Source organism: Pogona vitticeps, chromosome Z, assembly GCF_051106095.1.
Source record: "Pogona vitticeps strain Pit_001003342236 chromosome Z, PviZW2.1, whole genome shotgun sequence".
In the NCBI taxonomy this organism is placed as follows: domain Eukaryota; kingdom Metazoa; phylum Chordata; class Lepidosauria; order Squamata; family Agamidae; genus Pogona; species Pogona vitticeps.
In genome coordinates, this window is record NC_135799.1 from 1,743,397 (window position 1) to 1,762,431 (window position 19,035).

General features: G+C 40.5%; 1 protein-coding gene and 1 pseudogene across 10 annotated transcripts in view; one reads left to right on the forward strand and one right to left on the reverse strand.

Annotated features, from left to right (window-relative positions):
* Positions 1–19,035, forward strand: part of LOC140702929 (uncharacterized) — a 547,856-nt pseudogene that overhangs the window by 19,937 nt on the left and 508,884 nt on the right. The gene's annotated exons all lie outside the window — the stretch shown is intronic.
* The window catches only part of LOC140702944 (uncharacterized), a 540,061-nt gene continuing 525,268 nt past the window's right edge, over positions 4,243–19,035 (reverse strand). For 6 of the 9 annotated variants that reach the window (XM_078382570.1, XM_078382569.1, XM_078382574.1 and 3 more), the window contains one exon: positions 4,243–11,314. In XM_078382570.1, coding sequence (XP_078238696.1) covers positions 10,242–10,982 — 741 coding nt within the window. In that variant the 5' untranslated portion in view covers positions 10,983–11,314 and the 3' untranslated portion in view covers positions 4,243–10,241. The other 3 variants (XM_078382568.1, XM_078382572.1, XR_013539554.1) reach the window with 3 other exon arrangements.

Here is a 19,035-nt window from a genome sequence, read left to right on the forward strand (position 1 = left end):
CTTCTATCCTTCTGAGGTCAGTAAAATGAGTACCCAGCTTGCTGGGAGGGGGCAATGTGTTGTCTGCATAATTAACTTGTAAACTGCCCAGAGAGTGCTTGAAGCGCTATGAGGCAGTATATAAGCAGCACACTTTGCTTTTGCTTTGCTTTTGAATTGTGGTGCTGGAGGAGGCTCTTGAGAGTCCCCTGGACTGCAAGGAGAACAAACCCATCCTTTCTGAAGGAAATCAACCTTGAGTGCTGACTGGAAGGACAGATCCTGAAGCTGAGGCTCCAATACTTTGGCCATCTCATGAGAAGAGAAGACTCCCTGGAAAAGACCCTGATGTTGGGAAAGTGTGAAGGCAAGAGGAGAAGGGGGCAACAGAGGATGAGAGGGTTGGACGGTGTCATTGAAGCGACCAACATGAATTTGACCCAACTCCGGGAGGCAGTGGAAGACAGGAGGGCCTGGCGTGCTCCGATCCATGGGGTCACAAAGAGTCAGACACGACTAAACGACTACACAGCAACAAAAAAAATGTATCTCTTTTTTCAAATGATTTAACATAATAAAATGTTCTTCTGCCATCCCTGTTAACTAAAGAAGTCAGCAACTGAGGGTGCCATATTGTGACAGCTCCGACCCTTTTGTTTTAACCAACTGTCCCTTTTTGCCTTCTCATTATTCCCACCCAGTTTCCAATTTTGCAAGTCTGTTTGCAGTAGCCTATTAAAAAAAGTTTTGCTGCACAAGGAGAAATGAAATTAGAGAACCTCAGCAATTCTTAGTTTTGACCATTGTATTTAGAATGTAGGTAACCTAGTTCTCTGCTGGCTGGATAGAACAACAAGTTTGGTCCTTGACTGCTGAGATACATTAAGCAGACTCCTGTAGCCGCTTTGAGCAGAAAGGAGCAGCTGCAGAATAAAGCAACACTACAGAGTCCACCTCATGACCTACAGACAGTGGGAAATTGTTCGTAACTTCGGACATAAGTAAAAAGAAGAAAGGTGTGGCTATGTACATAAAGAAAGAACTGGAACCAAAACTAATCTTTGCCTCAGACAATGGAAGGATACTAATGGTGGAAATCCAAAGATAATAAAAGAAAATGCTAATTATTTTTTAAAATTTTTTTGAAATTTTATTTTATAATACAAAAAGGACAGCAAAAAAAACCACACACATATAATAACAAAAATACAGAAAAAAATACAAATAATAGTGCTTATAAACTATATTCTAACGTGTACCCCATACCCACGGGACTCCATTAATAGTATTTTATTACGGACTACCTTTCCAAAATTGTATTGAATATTCTTTAAAGGCTTTCCCCCTTCCCTTCACTAACAGAAATTCCACAAATTTACCCCAAATATCATAAAAATTGTTAGAAATTATTTCCCCTCTTTTTATTTTAAGTTCAATAGTCAATTTATCATTTAATCATTTAATGCAATATCCCACACTTCACAATACCATATCCCACACTTCACAATACCAATCTTCTATTTTAATATCATTTTTCTCTTTCCAAAATCTAGCTATTAATATTCTTGCACTTGTCATAAAATTGGTGATTAATTCTTTCGAGTAATAATCCAAATCTATGTTATCAAAAATTGACAATAGAGCAATTTTAGCATTAAAATCAATATCTTTACCAAATATATCACACATTTCTTTAAAAATCAATTCCCAAAATTTCTTAACCACTTTACATTCCCACCACATATGAAAATACGTACCAATTTCCTCATCACATTTCCAACATGCTTTAGAGTATGCTGGATTTATTATATTTGATTTTACAGGAGTCAAATACCATCTTAAACAGATTTTAAAATAATTTTCCTTTATTCTTGTTGACATTAATCTTAAGACTCTCATCCTCCACATTTTTATCCAATCCTCCATTTTAATTTCTATTTTTAAATCATTTTCCCAAATTAATTTCAAACCTTCTATTCCCCATTCTTTTTCCTCTTGTTCCAAAATTATATTATATATTTTGCTTACTATTCCTTTCGAAATTGTATCTTGATGGTCGGATTCCAAAGGATCTCCTTCATGGAGAATTAGTGCAGGGAAAGCGCCCCAGAGGGAGACCACAGCTGCGATACAAGGACATCTGCAAGGGAAATCTGAAGGCCTTAGGAATAGACCTCAACAGATGGGAAACCCTGACATCTGAGCATTCAGCCTGGAGGCAGGAGGTGCATCACAGCCTCTCCCAATTTGAAGAGATCCTTGTCCAGCAGGCTGAGGCAAAGAGGAAATCACAAAAGCAGCAAAACCAGGCAGCTGGACAGGGGACAGATTGGATTTATCTTCAGTGTGGAAAGGATTGTCACTCTCGAATTGGCCTCCTCAGCCACACCAAATGCTGTTCCAAGTCCTCCATACAGAGCACGTTACCATAGTCTTTCGAGACTGAAGGATGCCTAACAACTAACAACAATAACAACTTGCATATCTTCATGTGATGACAGAAATTGTTCGTACTTGTTCGCCATTAGTTTTCAACAATTTCTTTGTCCCGGTGTCTAATTGAATAAAATTATACCATGATAATTTATTATTTTGAAGTTTAGACATAATCAACTCCTTTGATCTCATTTTGCACATCCAATCCTTCAATCTTGCAACCCTTTTATTCTTAAACAGTTCTACTAAATCCTTTAAGTTTGTAGGAAAACATTCTATCTCAGTCACTAATTTTAATGGTGATGTTGAGGGAGAAAACTTCTCTTTATATATATTCCATATATTTAACAGGTTTCTTAAAAAGGGGTTTTTCATCTGATTTATTAAACTTCTCTTTACTATATTAAACAAGATTCCATCTCCCACCAAATTAATTTTCTTTATTGTATATAATATCTCCAATAACTCTTAATTGGTTTGCTATATAATAATTTTTTACATTAGGCATACCTAGACCTCCTTTTTTTTGAGTCTTATACCAGTATCTTTTATTTCTAGATTTTTTGCCTTGATTACAAAATCCATTAATTAATCCCTGCCAATACTTAAAATCCTCTTCTAATTGTATTGGGAGCATCCTAAATAAAAAAGTAATTTTCGGTAATATTTTCATTTTAATTATAGCAATTCTCCCAAACCATGATAGTTTCAATTTAGCATACTCTTGCAATCTATCTTTAATTTCATTTTTTAATTTATTAAAATTTTCTCCTCTAATTATTGTGTTGTTCTAACTATGTTTATACCTAAATATTTGATATGATTGCACATTTTAACACTATATTTATTCACAAACATTTCTTGTTCCTGTATATTACAATTAAACATCTTCATTTGTGATTTTTGCCAATTAATCATTAAACCTGTTATTTCCCCAAATTTTTCTAAATGGGTTTTAATGTTTTTCATACTCTCTAATGGATTTTTAATAGTCAATAGTGAATCATCAGCAAACAAATTAATTTTAATTATATCGTTTTTCCCTGTTCCTTTAATTGATTTATCGTTTCTTATTGCGTTAGCTAATAGTTCTATAACCATACAAAACAATATTGGTGAAAGTGGGCAGCCTTGTCTAGTGCAGTGGCCTAGAAAGATCTTTTCTGTTATACCATCATTAACTATTACTTCTGAAGTATTATCTAAGTATAATTGATCTATAACTCCTCTAAACTTTTTACCAAATCCCCAACCCCTTATAAGAAGTTTTAGTGTTGGCCATTCAACACAATTAAAAGCTTTAAATATATCCAGTGATAAAATTATTGCTTTTATTTTTTATTTTTCTATTTCATGTATAATATTTAAAACTCATCTAGTTAAATTATCCATTTGTCTACCTTTAATAAAACCACATTGGTCTTCCTTAATATAATTTGCTATGAATCTATTTAATCTATTTGCCAGTATGGCAGTAAAAACCTTAGCATCTTGGTTTATTAAAGATATGGGTCTATACGATCCTGGATCGGTTTGATCCTTATTGGGTTTTAGAATAAGTATAGTTAATGAATGCTTCCATGAAGCAGGTATTGTCTCTCCTTCCATTATCTTATTATAAAACATTTTTAACTTAGGTATCAGAATGGAACTAAAGGGTTTATAATATTCCGGACCCAATCCGTCAGGGCCTGGTGTTTTACCAATTTTAAATGTATTTATAACTTCAGCAATCTCTTGTTCATTGATCTCTTCTTCTAATATTCTTTTATTATCTTCCAATAATTTAGTTTTTAAATTATCATTTATATATTTTTCTATACATTCTTTCTTTACATTATTTCCTTTATACAATTTCTGAAAAAATTCATGAAAAATCTTCAATTTTTCTTTCATTATGCTACAATTCTTACCTGTTCCATCTTTAATTATCCCTATTGAATTTTTTTGCTCTTTTATTTTTACACATTCTAGCTAGCAATTTTGAGTTTTTGTTAGTAAATTCAAAAAAATGTCTCTTTAAATACATCAAATCTCTCTGGACTTTCTCTATTTCTACATTATCTAATTCCTTTCTCTTAGCCTGAATTTCTAATAAAATTTTTCTATCTTTTTCTATAAAAAAACCTATTTTCAAAATTTTTCAAATCTTCTTCCAATTTTTTCACATGTCTCTCCTTAATTTTTTTTTAATTTACACGATTCTCTTATTGATATTCCTCTTGTGATTGCTTTCATTGTGTCCCACAACAGGCCTGGTTTAACACCTCCTGTTTCATTTATTGCCCATAATTCTAGCCATTCCTTCTCTATCTTTTCTATTATTTCTGGGTATTGCAAAATATTATTATCAATTCTCCACCTTTTGGAGTTTTTATAATCTTTCTTTATTTCAATCTCTATTAACATCAATGCATGCTCTGTTATTTTTATAGGGTTTATTTCGGTATCAACTATCTTAGAAATTAAATCTTGAGATATAAATATATGATCTATTCTAGAGTAAGTGTTATGTACCGCTGAAAAAAAGTATATCTTTTTTCATCGCCTTTCATTTCTCTCCAAATATCCTTTAAATGGTTATTTTTTATCTTTTTACTCAATATTGTGTTTCTATAATAAATATCGTTACAACCATATGCAGTTTTATCTTTTATCTTATCCATAACCATATTAAAATCTCCTGCCATGACAACATAACCTTTCTTTACCTTTTCCATTTCTTTAAAAACCAAATCATAAAATTCTCCTTGTTTATTATGTTTATACACATTTACCAAAGTATATTCTTCCAACCCCATTTTACCTTGCATTATTATATATCTACCATTGCAATCTTTTACTACTTTTTCTACTTTAAATTCACAATTTTTAAAAATTATAATTGCTACACCTCTAGATTTAGAAGTTCCAAATTTTTTTTCATAAATGTCTATATTATTCATCTTTAACTCATTAACTCCATTTTCTGATTGATGAGTCTCTTGTAGAAAGACAATGTCCAACTTGTTTTTCCTCAACAATGCTTCTATTCTTCTTCTTTTCACCATTGAACCCAGGCCTTTCACGTTTAACATCGCAAGTCTTATTTTTCTACCCATGTGAATTCAAAAGTTTTCATTCCACTAGGTCCCGTGTGTATCCTTACCTCCCACCAACCTACCAAAAATAAACTAAAACATAAAATAGACTTAACAACACCCAAAAATTGATCTTCACCAATTTTGTGAACATATACATTAACATCCTCTCCACCATAGTCCCACGCCATAACCACTGGCGTGAGCAAGAGGTGGGGGGAAGACGCCACCATCGTCCGGCAGAACCACAACCGGAGCCTCACCTCTGATCTTTTCATTTGATTTTTGCATTTCTATTAATATTTAGTACTAACATGGTAATACCCTTCTCCTTCCCCCTTTCCCCTTTATTAGAATCCTTTAAAAATATTAAGATTTAGTTTTTAGTAATTTTAATTTTGTTATCACTCTTACTATCTAAATTTAGTGTGTTTAGTATTATTGTATGAGTATAATTTATACAAGAAAAAGAAAGAAAAAAGTTAAGAACAAGAATAAAGTAATAGTAATATTCAATAAAGTTGATTATAAAACAACAACAAAAACATCAAAAATTTAAAGGGGGGAAAGAGGGGAGGAGAAAAACATATATATGCATATGTATGCACACACACACACATATATAAAAGAAATTTTATTAGGAGAAAGATAAAGGAAAATAAATAAAAAGAAAAACTGGTCCATCTTCTTCCGCACATCTGATTGTTTCTGGTTCAGCCTTCTAGTTCTTTGCTCACAGTTGGAGTTAGCGCCTCACTTTCTTCTTCATAAATTTTCCAGGCTTTAACAACTCGATGCCTTCCTCGCAGGAGTGTATTTTGAACAAAATCTTGTCTTTCCAAATTTTCAAAAAAATTGGATAGCCCCATTGATATCTGATGTTACTTTTCTTCAGAATTGCTGTAACCGGCTTCATAGATCCTCCCCATTTTACAGACTCATTACATCGGTCCTGGAAAATCTGAATTTTCCTATCCCGAAATACCAGCTGGTCTTGATTTTGTTTAATTACTTTCAAAAATTGTTCTTTCTTTGCATAATTCAAAAACTTCACAACCACTGGTCTAATTCTGAGACTTCTTGGATTTCCCAGGTAATATGCCTTTTCTATATCTGATTCATTTAGATGCTGTGTGTCCATTATGGAGTTAATCCAAACTATAACTTCTTTTCTGAGATCTTGTCCCTGTTGCACCTGGAAATTCATTATTTTGATATTAGACCTTCTGAGGTTATCTTCCATATATATGAGCTTTTTATCAGTTTCAGAAATTTGTTGAGCCATGGACACTATTTTTTCTTTATTTGCTTGAACTGTTTCACCAAGATCTCTGATTTTGTTTTTCATGTCCTTTAACTCCTGTGACACGCCTGAAATTTGATCTTGAAGCTTATTAATACTCCTTTCGATGGACTTAGATCTTTGCTCTGTTTTGTCAAAGCCTTCTGACATTTTACCAGATAGGTCTTTTATAAGCTTCGTAATTTCGTCCATCTTATCTTCTTCAGTTGTTTGTGTCGTCAATCTTTCCAAACTGCGGTCTGAAGGGGTTTTAGCAGATTTATCCCTTCTCCTTGACATAGAGAGGTCTAATTAAGAATAATTATTGTTGTTTCAGGCTTTCATTAGGAGCAGGGCAGCTGGAAAAAACCAGAAGCTAAACGGACTCAAAAGTGAAAGTAGCTCGTAGTTTTAAAACTACATAGTCTTTAGAGATTTTAATTAGCTGGACGCTTTCCTTATCCTTCTCTTCAAAGATTTATGTTAAAAAAACCAATCTTCTAGAAGAAGAAATGCATTTTAATAGCTTTTTACCTTGCTAGGCAATACGGAGGTTCGCTCCTAGCTGGTCATCCCCCCCCCCGGGCAGAAATGCTAATTATTAATATTGGCGCACCAAATGGAAATCAAGAAACTTTTTTTAAACACCTGCAACTAGAACAAATAAAGATTATGACTACTATTGTGTGATGGGAGATTTAAATGCTGTTTTTGACAAAGAACTGGACACAAAATCAGATAAAATAACCAAAAAAAGAGAGAGGAACAATCTCATTAAATTTTCTACAACTGGCGGAAGAAGTAAATATCATAGAAGCTTGGAGGACATGTAATCCAAAGAAAAGAGACTATACCTTTTATTTGAACAGACATAAATCGTGGTCAATAATTGGTGCATGTTGGATCTCAACAAGCCTAATGAAAGAATTGGAGCAAATAAACATTTTACGTAACACATTTGCAGACCACAGACCAATTTCATTACAATTGGGTAGTAAATCCAATTTAATTAGAAGCTCAATACTTCACATTTAAAAATGAGGAATTTATTAAGCAAATAAAAGAAGACATGGACTTCTTCAAACAAAATACGAGTCCAGAAACATCAATGACAATGGTTTGGGAGGCAAGTACCCAATTCCGGGAGGCAGTGGAAGACAGGAGGGCCTGGTGTGCTGCAGTCCATGGGGTCACGAAGAGTCGGACATGACTTAATGACTAAACAACTCCTTAAGATACCCATTGGGGGGAACAGTGTGTCAGGAGGGCGGTAGAGGAACTTCTTGACTCGGTGTAGGTCGAACAGGAACTGGACATCGAAGGAGTGCTGCTGCACATCTCTCTCTCTCCTTTACCCCACCCCCACACACAAACACCTTTATGGTCTCCCAGGACCACACTTGCCAAAGGGGTTCCTCATGAGTTTTGGGTGGACAACATTGTTGGAGTGGGGGTGGAGAGAGAGGGGAGTGGGGGTTTCAATTGCAGAGGGTGATGATGAATGTCTCCTCCACAGGAGGAGGTAAGAAGTGGGATACCCCAAGGCTCAGTCCTGGGTCTGGTGCTCTTCAACATGAGTAATGACTTGGGTTAAGGAAGTTATTTATTGATTTGATTTCATTGATTTAATTGATTTACATATACCGCCCATCTGGGCACTTTACATAACATAATAAAACAGGCAATACCATAAGAAGACAAAGTATAAATTGCTCAAAACAAAATTAAACAAATAAAAATAACATCAATAAGCATTAATATTAAGAACCGAAAGGAACAGACGGGGGGTTGAACAATAAATTGAGTCAAGAAAGTCAACAATAAGAGGAGTCAACTACCCAGCCGGGAAGATCTTACTGGAGAGGCCGGTCCAGCCAGAAGGAAACGTTCTGTCAGATAAAAAGGTCCCAAACTGTTTAGAGTTTTGTATGTTAACACCATTACCTTGAAGCTGGCATGGAAACGAACAGGTAAACAGTGCAGGGCAGCCAAGGTGGGGGAAATACGCTGATGTCTCCTCAGACCACTTAGCAATCTGGCAGCTGAGTTCTGGACCCGTTGAAGTTTCTGTGATAGCCCCAAGGGCAGCCCCACATAGAGAGCATTGCAGTAGTGTGATCACCAGACTACCAGTGCATGGACCAGCATGCTGATAGACCCAGTGTCAAGGTAAGGATGCAGCCGAGTGATTCAACTTTGATGAAAATAGGTGGTGCAGACCACAGGCACTCAATGGGACTCCATTGATAGCACTTGGTCCAAGAGTACGCCCAAACTGCACACCTCATCCTTCATGGTAAGAGAGACCCCACCAAAGGAAAGGGAGGCTCCTAAACCAGAGACAATAGGGACCCCAAACAAAGGATTTCCACCTTGTCCGGATTCAGCCTCAGCCTATTATCCTTCTACCACCCCACTAAAGAATCCAGGCAGCGCTCAAGGAATGGGACAGCATCCACCACAGCAGGGTGGAAGGAGAGATAGAGCTGGGTGTCATCTGCATATTGATGGCACGAAGCTCCAAAACTCCCGCTGACCTTTCCCAGTGGCCTCATATAAGTATTAAATAGCATTGGGGAGATAATTGACCCCTGAGGGACTCCACAATTTAGAGTCCATGGAGCTGAGAAAATTATTAATGAAGTAAATGTATGTACACAAAAAGCAAAAACCCCTATCAATGGCTGCCTTGTGCTTGGCGAGCTGATGCCAATTTCTTGATGTCTGGAACCATTTTTGTTAATCTCATTCTTAAATTGCCGCACTCCACTGCCAGCAGCCCCAGCTGCACCCACCTTCACAGGTTTGGCTCGCTCCAGTGCCCCATACCGCCCCCTTCTGCTCCATCACCCACACGCCACCCCTTTTCGTTCTACCACCCACCTGAAAAATGAAATCGCCCCCTGGGGGGCATTATTGCCCACGTTAAGAACCACTGTTCTGTTAACTTCAACAAAGCTTTTGAGCAAGTGCCCCATGATATCCTGATTAGCAAGCTTACTAGGTGAGGCCTGGATAGATCAAGTGTAAGATGGATGAACAGTTGGCTATAGAATTATACTCAGAAGATGATGATTAATAGGTCCTTCTCTAACTCAGAGGAGGTCACAAGTAGGGTACACCAAGCCTCTGTCCTGGGCCTGGTGCTCTTCAATATTTTTTATTTATGATGTGGATTGGGGATGTAGGGAATGTTAATCAAATTTGAGAATATCACAAAATTGGCTGGAGTAGCAATACCCTGGAAGACAGAAAAAAATCAAAATGAACTTCATAGGCTGGAGCCCTGGGCCGAAAGCAACAGAATGAAATTTGACAAAAATGCAAAGTACTGCACATCAGAAAAAGAAATCAACTGCACAGTTATAAGATGGGGGAAACCTGGTTAGGCAAAACTACAAATGAGAAGGATCTGGGAATTGTCGTGGATCACAAACAAAATATGAGACAACAGTTTGATGTGGCTACAAAAAAGGCAAATGCATTTTAGGCTCACTGTGAGTTCTTTGATGGGAACTGAGGTGACTGCTACAACTGAAGCTCCTTCCACATTCCACGCATTTATATAGTTTCTCCCCAGTGTGAGTTCTTTGATGGGAACTCAGATGACCGCTCTGACTGAAGCTCTTTCCACATTCCATGCATTTATATGGTTTCTCCCCAGTGTGAGTTCTTTGATGGTTACTCAGGTAAGTGCTTTGACTGAAGCTATTTCCACATTCCATGCATTTATATGGTTTCTCCCCAGTGTGAGTTCTTTGATGGGAACTGAGGTCACTGCTACAACTGAAGTTCTTTCCACATTCCACACATTTATGTGGTTTCTCCCCAGTGTGAGTTCTTTGATGGTTACTCAGTGAACCGCTCTGACTGAAGCTCTTTCCACATTCCACGCATTTATGTGGTTTCTCCCCAGTGTGAGTTCTTTGATGGTGACTCAGTGAACCACTCTGACTGAAGCTCTTTCCACATTCCACGCATTTATGTGGTTTCTCCCCAGTGTGAGTTCTTTGATGGTTACTCAGTGAACCGCTCTGACTGAAGCTCTTTCCACATTCCACACATTTATATGGTTTCTCCCCAGTGTGAGTTCTTTGATGGGAAACGAGGCTACTGCTGTAACTGAAGCTCTTTCCACACTGTAGGCATTTGTACTGTCTCTCACCTCTCAGGGATGTTTCACGTGAATTACAATGACTCTGCATTGTGATGTTCTTTCCTTGTTCAATACACTGGCTTTGTCTCCCCTCTGGGTGGACTTTGTCAAGTGTATTGTTATCTGAGGCACCCTTGAATGTTTATCTGCCCAGGGAACATTATCTCCTCTCACCCCCACCCCCTTTGACTTTTTCAGATGATCAGAAATGCATCAACATCAAGAGCAGAAGCTGGAGATTTTTTCCACTTGTTTTCTGGCTTTCTTTCTTCACTTTTTCGCCTTTTAATTATGTCTATTTTTTTTCATCCTTCATATTTCTTTTTTTTTTCACTGAAAGAATGACTGGCTAAATAGAATTCCATTTGTCCTCTTCATCACCTGATGGAGAGAGAAAAAGAGATGAAAGAAGAGTACTATCTTCTAAAAGAGGAGCGAGGGTCCTGCAGACATCTCAGTTTGACATCCATCTTAGGGAAAATCCTTGAGATTACAAACAGACACTCTGCAAGCAACTCGAAAACAATGCATTAACAGCTGAAAGCCAACATAGAAAGAAGGAAAGAACTGGGCGTGTTTAGCTTTGAGAAAAGAAGCCTGAGGGGAGAGACATAAAAGAATTCTTTCCTAAAGATGGGCCTAGACAACGTTCTGTCTAGTCGCCTTGGCCACGTGACCACGGAAACTGTCTATGGACAAAGGCTAGCTCTATGGCTTAAAAACGGGATGAGCACCGCCCCCTAGACTCAGACACGACTGCACATTTGTCAAGAGGAACCTTTACCTTTTTTACATAAACTCTCCCATGCCCAACAAGCCAGCTGCTCCAGTCATGTCTCACTGTGCACTGCTGGGGTCCTTCTTCTCCAGTAGTGCATAAATCCAGAACGGAGCTCTGCTAGCCCCTCCTTGCCTCTTCCTGTGGTCAATCAATCATTTGCTTAGTAGGGAGAATCCTTGTCTTACTTCCTTATCGTAAAGGTCAGCTGCTGGAGGAGGCAGGGAAGGGCAGAGCCACTTCCCAGATTGGAGCACCGACAGAGAAGGACTCTGGTAGTTCATGAGAAATTTTGAGCGGCTCGGCCGACCTAGGGCGTATGAAAAGGTTATGAATTTTGTTGCCAGGTTGGAAATAATTTGGGCCCCTCTCTCCTTTTTGGATATGATAGCATTGAGCAGGGGATGGGACATGATAGACATATAGAACCCTTCAAAGTCAAATGATTCAATCATATGACACCACGGCTAGGGGACTTGCAGTTGCATGACAGGGGATGTCAGGAACGTCCTCTTCATTCCTAATCATCTTTGTTGCCATGTCTGGCTAAGCAAAATAACACAGGGGGAAAGTTTTCACTGTGCTCATTAACCTTAAGAACAACACCCTTTAAAAAAAACGATTGAAGCCTCTTCCATGTGCTACTTTGGATGGAAATTTTGGCAAGTTCTAAAAACTTCACAAAAAAAGTAAAACACAAGATTAAGTGCTAAAATGATTCCACCACTCCCACCCTGTTAAAGGTGCTATTCCACAAGGGGAAGGGGCCAACGTGAGTTCCCAGTTTCACCAGCCTTTCAACCCTAGGCTGAAAACTAGAAGGTGCAGAAATGGACAAAGCTTCTAACCCTAGACTCCCACTTATTCCCTTATTTGGGGACAAAATACTGTTGACTGTGTACTTTAAGCCCTGCACACCATCCTTAACAGGTAGGACAACTGAAGAGCAAAAATAGCTCACACCAATCTGTGACTTAAGGCAGTTTGTTTAGACACTCAAATCCACCAACATCACTGCTTTCCCAGGCCTCCAGACGCCTCAGAAGGGAGCAATGGTGGCAGGGGGGAGCCCCACGGTGCCCTCTGAGGCCTCCAGACGCCTCAGAAGGGAGCAATGGTGGTGGTGGGAGGCCTGTCGTGCCTTGTGAGACCTCTGGATGCCACAGAAGGAAATGATGGTGACAGGGGTCCCTGTGGTGCCTTCTGAGGCCTGCAGAGGCCTCAGAAGGCACCCCGAGGATCCCATCACCACCATCGCTGCTTTCCCAGGCCTCTGGAAACCTCAGAAGTGATGTTGGTTGGGGCGACCGCTGCGGTGCCTTCTGACACCTCCGGAGGCCTCAGAAGGGAGTGATGGTGGTGGAGGGGGACAGCATTTGCTCCAAAAGACGCACACATTTTCACACCACTTTTTATTGGGAGGGGGAAGTGCGTCTTATGGAGTGAAAAATATGGTATCTGCCAGGTGATCATCCAAGTTTTTCTTGAATGCCTCCAGTGTTGGAGCACTCACCAACTCCTGAGGTAACTGATCCCACTATCGTACTGCCCCAACAGTTTTTTTGGATGTTCAACTGAAATCTGTCTTCCTTTCACTTGAGCCCATGGTTGCATCCTCTCTATGCCTTTCAAACATTTGAAAAATGCTAAATAGCTCCGCAAAACATGCCTAGCTATTTCATCCTTTCCTCCTAAGGCTTGGTGTCCAGGCCCTGATTGTCCTTGGCACCCTGCTCTGAAATTTTTCCAATTTGTTAACATCCTTCCTGAAGTGGGGTGTCCAGAACTCACCAGTGCTGAATAGAGGGGGACTAGCACCATGCAGGATTTGTAAACTCACTTCTATTGTTGTTGTTTAGTCATTAAGTCATGTCCGACTCTTCGTGACCCCACAGACCAGAGTACGCCAGTCCCTCCTGTCTTCCACTGCCTCCCGGAGTTTGGTCAAGTTCATGTTGATAGCATTGATGATCCTGTCCAACCATCTCATCCTCTGTCGTCTCCTTCTCCTCCTGCCTTCACACTTTCCCAATATCAGCATCTTTTCCACAGAGTCTTCTCTTCTCATGAGATGGACAAAGTATTGGAGCCTCAGTTTCAGCATCTGTCCTTCCAGTGAACACTCAGGCTTGATTTCCTCCAAAATGGACAGGTTTGTTCTCCTTGCAGACCATGGGACTCTCAAGAGTCTCCTCCAGCACCACAATTCAAAGGCATCAATTCTACGGTGGTCAGCTTTCTTTATGGTCCAACTCTCACTTCCATACATCACTACAGGGAAAACCGTAGCTTTGACTATTCGGACTTTTGTTGGCAAGGTGATGTCTCTGCTTTTTAAGATGCTGTCAAGGTTTGTCATCACTTTCCTCCCAAGAAGCAGGCGTCTTTTAATTTCTGGGCTGCTGTCTCCATCTGCAGTGATCATGGAACCCAAGAAAGTAAAATCTGTCACTGCCTCCATATCTTCCCCTTCTATTTGCCAGGAGGTGATGGCACCAGTGGCCATAATCTTAGTATTTTTGATTTTGAGTTTCAGGCCGTTTTTTGCACTCTCCTCTTTCACCCTCATTACAAGGTTCTTTAGTTCCTCCTCACTTTCTGCCATCAGAGTGGTATCATCTGCATATCGGAGGTTGTTGATATTTCTTCCAGCAATCTTAATTCCGGCTTGGGATTCCTCCAGTCCTGCCTTCCACATGATGTATTCTGCATATAAATTAAATAAGCCGGGGGACAATATACAGCCTTGTCGTACTCCTTTCCCAATTTTGAACCAATCCATTGTTCCATATCCAGTTCTAACTGTTACTTCCTGTCCCACATATAGGTTTCTCAGGAGATGGATAAGGTGGTCAGGCACGCCCATTTCTTTAAGGACTTCCCATAGTTTGCTGTGGTCCACACAGTCAAAGGCTTTTGCATAGTCAATGAAGCAGAAGTAGATATTTTTCTGGAACTCTCTGGCTTTCTCTATAATCCAGCGCATGTTAGCAATTTGGTCCCCAGTTCCTCTGCCCCTTCGTAATCCATCTTGTACTTCTGGGAGTTCTCGGTCCACATACTGCTGAAGCCTACCTTGGAGGACTTTGAGCATAACCTTGCTAGCGTGTGAGATGAGTGCAATTGTAGGGTAGTTGGAGCATTCTTTGGCACTGCCCTTCTTTGAGATTGGGATGTAGACTGATCTTTTCCAGTCCTCTGGCCACTGTTGAGTTTTCCAAACTTGTTGGCATATTGAATGTAGCACCTTAACAGCATCATATTTTAAGATTTTAAATAGTTCCACTGGAATGCCATCACCTCCACTGGCCTTGTTGTTAGCCAGGCTTTCTAAGGCCCACTTTACTTAACTCTCGAGGATGTCTGGCTCTAGGTCAGCAACTACATTGTCTGGGTTGTCCGGGATATCTAAAACTTTCTGATATAATTCCTCTGTGTATTCTTGCCACCTCTTCTTGATGTCTTCTGCTTCTGTGAGGTCCCTTCCATTTTTGTCCTTTATCATGTCCATCTTTGCACAAAATGTTCCTCTAGTATCTCCAATTTTCCTGAACAGATCTCTGGTTTTTCCTTTCCTGTTATTTTCCTCTATTTCTTTGCATTGTTCATTTAAGAAGGCCCTCTTGTCTCTCCTTACTATTCTTTGGAAGTCTGCATTCAATTTTCTGTAACTTTCCCTATCTCCCCTGCATTTTGTTTCCCTTCTCTTTTCTGCTATTTCTAAGGCCTCGTTGGACAGCCACTTTGCTTTCTTGCATTTCCTTTTCTTTGGGATGGTTTTTGTTGCTGACTCCTGTACAATGTTACGAGCCTCTATCCAAAGTTCTTCAGGCACTCTGTCCACCAAATTGAGTTCCTTAAATCTGTTCTTCACTTCCACTGTGTATTCGTAAGGGATTTGGTTTAGATTATACCTGATTGGCCCAGTGGTTTTTCCTACTCTCTTGAGTTTAAGCTTGAATTTTGCTATGAGAAGCTGATGATCAGAGCCACAATCAGCTCCAGGTCTTGTTTTTGATGACTGTACAGAGCTTCTCCATCTTTGGCTGCAGAGAATATAATTAATCTGATTTCGGTATTGCCCATCTGGTGATTTCCATGTATAGAGTCTCCTCCGGTGTTGTTCGAAAAGGGTGTTTGTGATGACCAGCTTCTTCTCTTGACAAAAATCTATTAGCCTTTGCCCTGCTTCGTTTTGAACTCCAAGGCCAAACTTCCCTGTTGTTCCTTTTATCTCTTGACTCCCTGCCTTAGCATTCCAGTTCCCTAGAATGAGTAGAACATCTTTCTTTGGTGTCAGTCCTAGAAGGTGTTGTAAATCTTCATAAAATTGTTCAATTTCAGTCTCCTCAGCAATGGAGGTTGGTGCATAAACTTGGATTGTTGTGATGTTGAAAGGTCTGCCTTGGATTTGTATTGAAATCATTCTATCATTTTTGATATTTTATCCCATTACAGCTTTTCCTACTCTCTTGTTGACTATGAGTACTACTCCATTCCTTCTATGGGATTCTTGCCCACAATAGTAGATATGATAACCATCAGAATTGAATTTGCCCATTCCTGTCCATTTTAGTTCACTGATGCCCAGGATGTCAATGTTTATTCTTGCCATCTCCTGTTTGACCACACCCAACTTACCAAAGTTCATAGAGTTTGCATTCCAGGTTCCTATGCAGTATTTTTCTTTGCAGCATTGCACTTTCCTTTCACTTCCAGGCACACCCACAGCTGAGCATCCTTTCAGCTTTGGCCGAACCACTTCATTACCTCTGGAGCTACTTGTACTTTCCCTCCGCTTTTCCTCAGTAACATGTTGGATGTCTTCTGAGGGCCCATCTTCCAGCATCATATCTTTTAGCGTTTTGTTTCTGTTCACTGTGTTTTCTTGGCAAAGGTACTGGAGTGGCTTGCCAATTCCTACTCCAGGTGGTTTGCGTTAAATCAGAACTCTCCACTGTGACCTGTCCATCTTGGGTGTCCCTGCACGGCATAGCCAATAGCTTCTCTGAGTTACTCAAGCCTGTTTGCCACGACAAGGCAGCAATCCATTAAGGAGTGAGCAATCCATGAAGGAGCTATTAATGCAAGCTAAAATAGAATTTGCCTTTTTTGTAGCCGCATCACACTGTTGGCTCATATTTAGTTTGCCATCTACGACAATACCCAGATCCTTGTCTCATGTAGTTTTGCTGAGCCAGGTCTCCCCCATCTTGTAACTGTGGAATTGATTACTTTTTATGAGATGCAGTAGTTTGCACTTATCCCTGTTGAATTGAATTCTGATGCTTTCAGCCCAGGGCTCCATCCTATCAAAGCCATTCTAGTCCATGTGCTTGTAGTCTCTAGATTAGACTACTGTAATGCAGTCTACATGGGGCTACCTCTGAGATTGATGCAGAAATTTCAAATGGTGCAGAACGCGACGGCCAGACTTCTTAGTGGGCTGAGAAAACACCAACATATCTCCCCTACTCTGATGGCCTTGTATTGACTGCCTGTTCACTTGCTTTAGTCAAGATGGGCATCTGAGGGGCCTAACGGTGATGGAGGGCCAAGGAGGAAGAACAAAAAAATGGGCCTTCTGAGCAGTGGCCCCTCACCTTTGGAAAAGTCTCCCCCCCAGAGATTTGTCCAGCTCCCTCGCTGGGTGTTTTTAAGAGCCAACTCAAGACCTGGCTCTTTAGGCAGGCTTTCCCTCCTGTCAATAATTAATTTATTGAAATCCTTATGGTTTAAATGTTGTTGTTTTTTATTTTATTAATCCTCAATGTTGTTAGCCAGCCAGAGTAGACTTCGGTCTAGATGGCAGGATATAAAAGAAATAAATATTCTGCCCAATTGGGTATCATGTGCAACTTTGACAAGTTTCCCTGCATCCCCAATCCACAACATTAATGAAAATATTGAAGAGCACCGGTCGCAGGACTGACGCTTGGGGTAGCTCACGTCTGACCTCCTCCCAGTTAGAGAAGGACCCATTAATCATCACCCTCTGAGAATGATTCTGTAGCCAATTGTGTTTCCACCTGACACTTGATCTCTCCAGCCAACCCTTAGTTAGCTTGCTAATCAGGATCTCTTGGGACACTTGGTCAAAAGCTTTTCTGAAGTCGAGATATACAGAAGTCAAATTATCCCTGGCTCAGCAATATAAACAAAAAAGATCATGGAATAGTCATAGATCACAAACTGAATATGAGCCAGCAGTGTGATGTGGCTATAAAAAAGACAAACACTATTTTAAGAGGGGTTAACAGGAAGAGAGTCTCCAAATCCCACAAGGTCCTGGTTCCCCTCTATTCAACATTGGTTAGATCTCATCTAGAGTACTGTGTCCTGGTCTGGACCCCGCACCTCAAGAAGGATACTAACAAATTGCAGCAAGTTCAGAAGAGGCCAAGAGTGTTCCATCAATGGAGGCATTCAAGAGAACATAAAAACATTAAAAAGAGCCCTGCTGGATCAGGCCAAGGGCCCCTCTAGCCCGCCTTCCTGTATCTCACAGTGGCCCCAACAGATGCCTCTGGGAGCACATCAGACAATGAGATCCTGATCCCCTTTTCTTGCATCTGGCCTTTGCAGGGACCTTCCTTTTAAGCCTAGAGACTGTACATCCCCATCATGATTTGTCCTCCTGGAACCTGTCCAATCTCCTTTTCGAGGTAACTAGGCCAGATGCCATCAACCGCATTATGTGACAAGGAGTTCCAAAGACGAATAACACGCTGGGTCAAGAAATATTTTCTTTTCTCTGTTCTCAGTCTCCCAACAATCCATTGGAGTGGACGTCCCCTGAGGGTTCTGGTATCTGGGATGAATTCTTTCCCCCCCCTCTTTTTTTGCAGGAAGATAAAAGCCCCCCCCTTTCTTGGATGGCTGCCTTGTCGCGGCAGGGACACCCAAGACGGACAGGTCATAGGTAGTGGAGAGTTCGGACTCAACGGCAGCAGGACCTTTGATAGCTCTCTGTCTTCCTGGATGGAAAGAGGGGCGGGGGGGGAGGGGAGGCTGCACACGAAAGCAGGTGGGGAAGGGGGGGAGTGGAAGGGGGGGAGCCCCAAAGCGGAGCAGAGAAACAGGAGAGGGGAGACCGGCGTGGGGGGGGGGGGTACGAGAGGTTTCTGATTCCCCCCTTGAAAGCATGGAAAGCTCCAGGCCCTCCTTCTCCCCCCCCTTGGTGGCCCTCCAGAGAAACCCCCCTTCCTTCCCGCCATGGCAATCCTGGAGCCGAGCCGTATGGAAACCGACCCCCATGGCCAGGGCAAGTGCCCTCCCCACGGAAAGAAAGCCAGCCCAGCCCAATCCATAGGGGAGGGGGAGA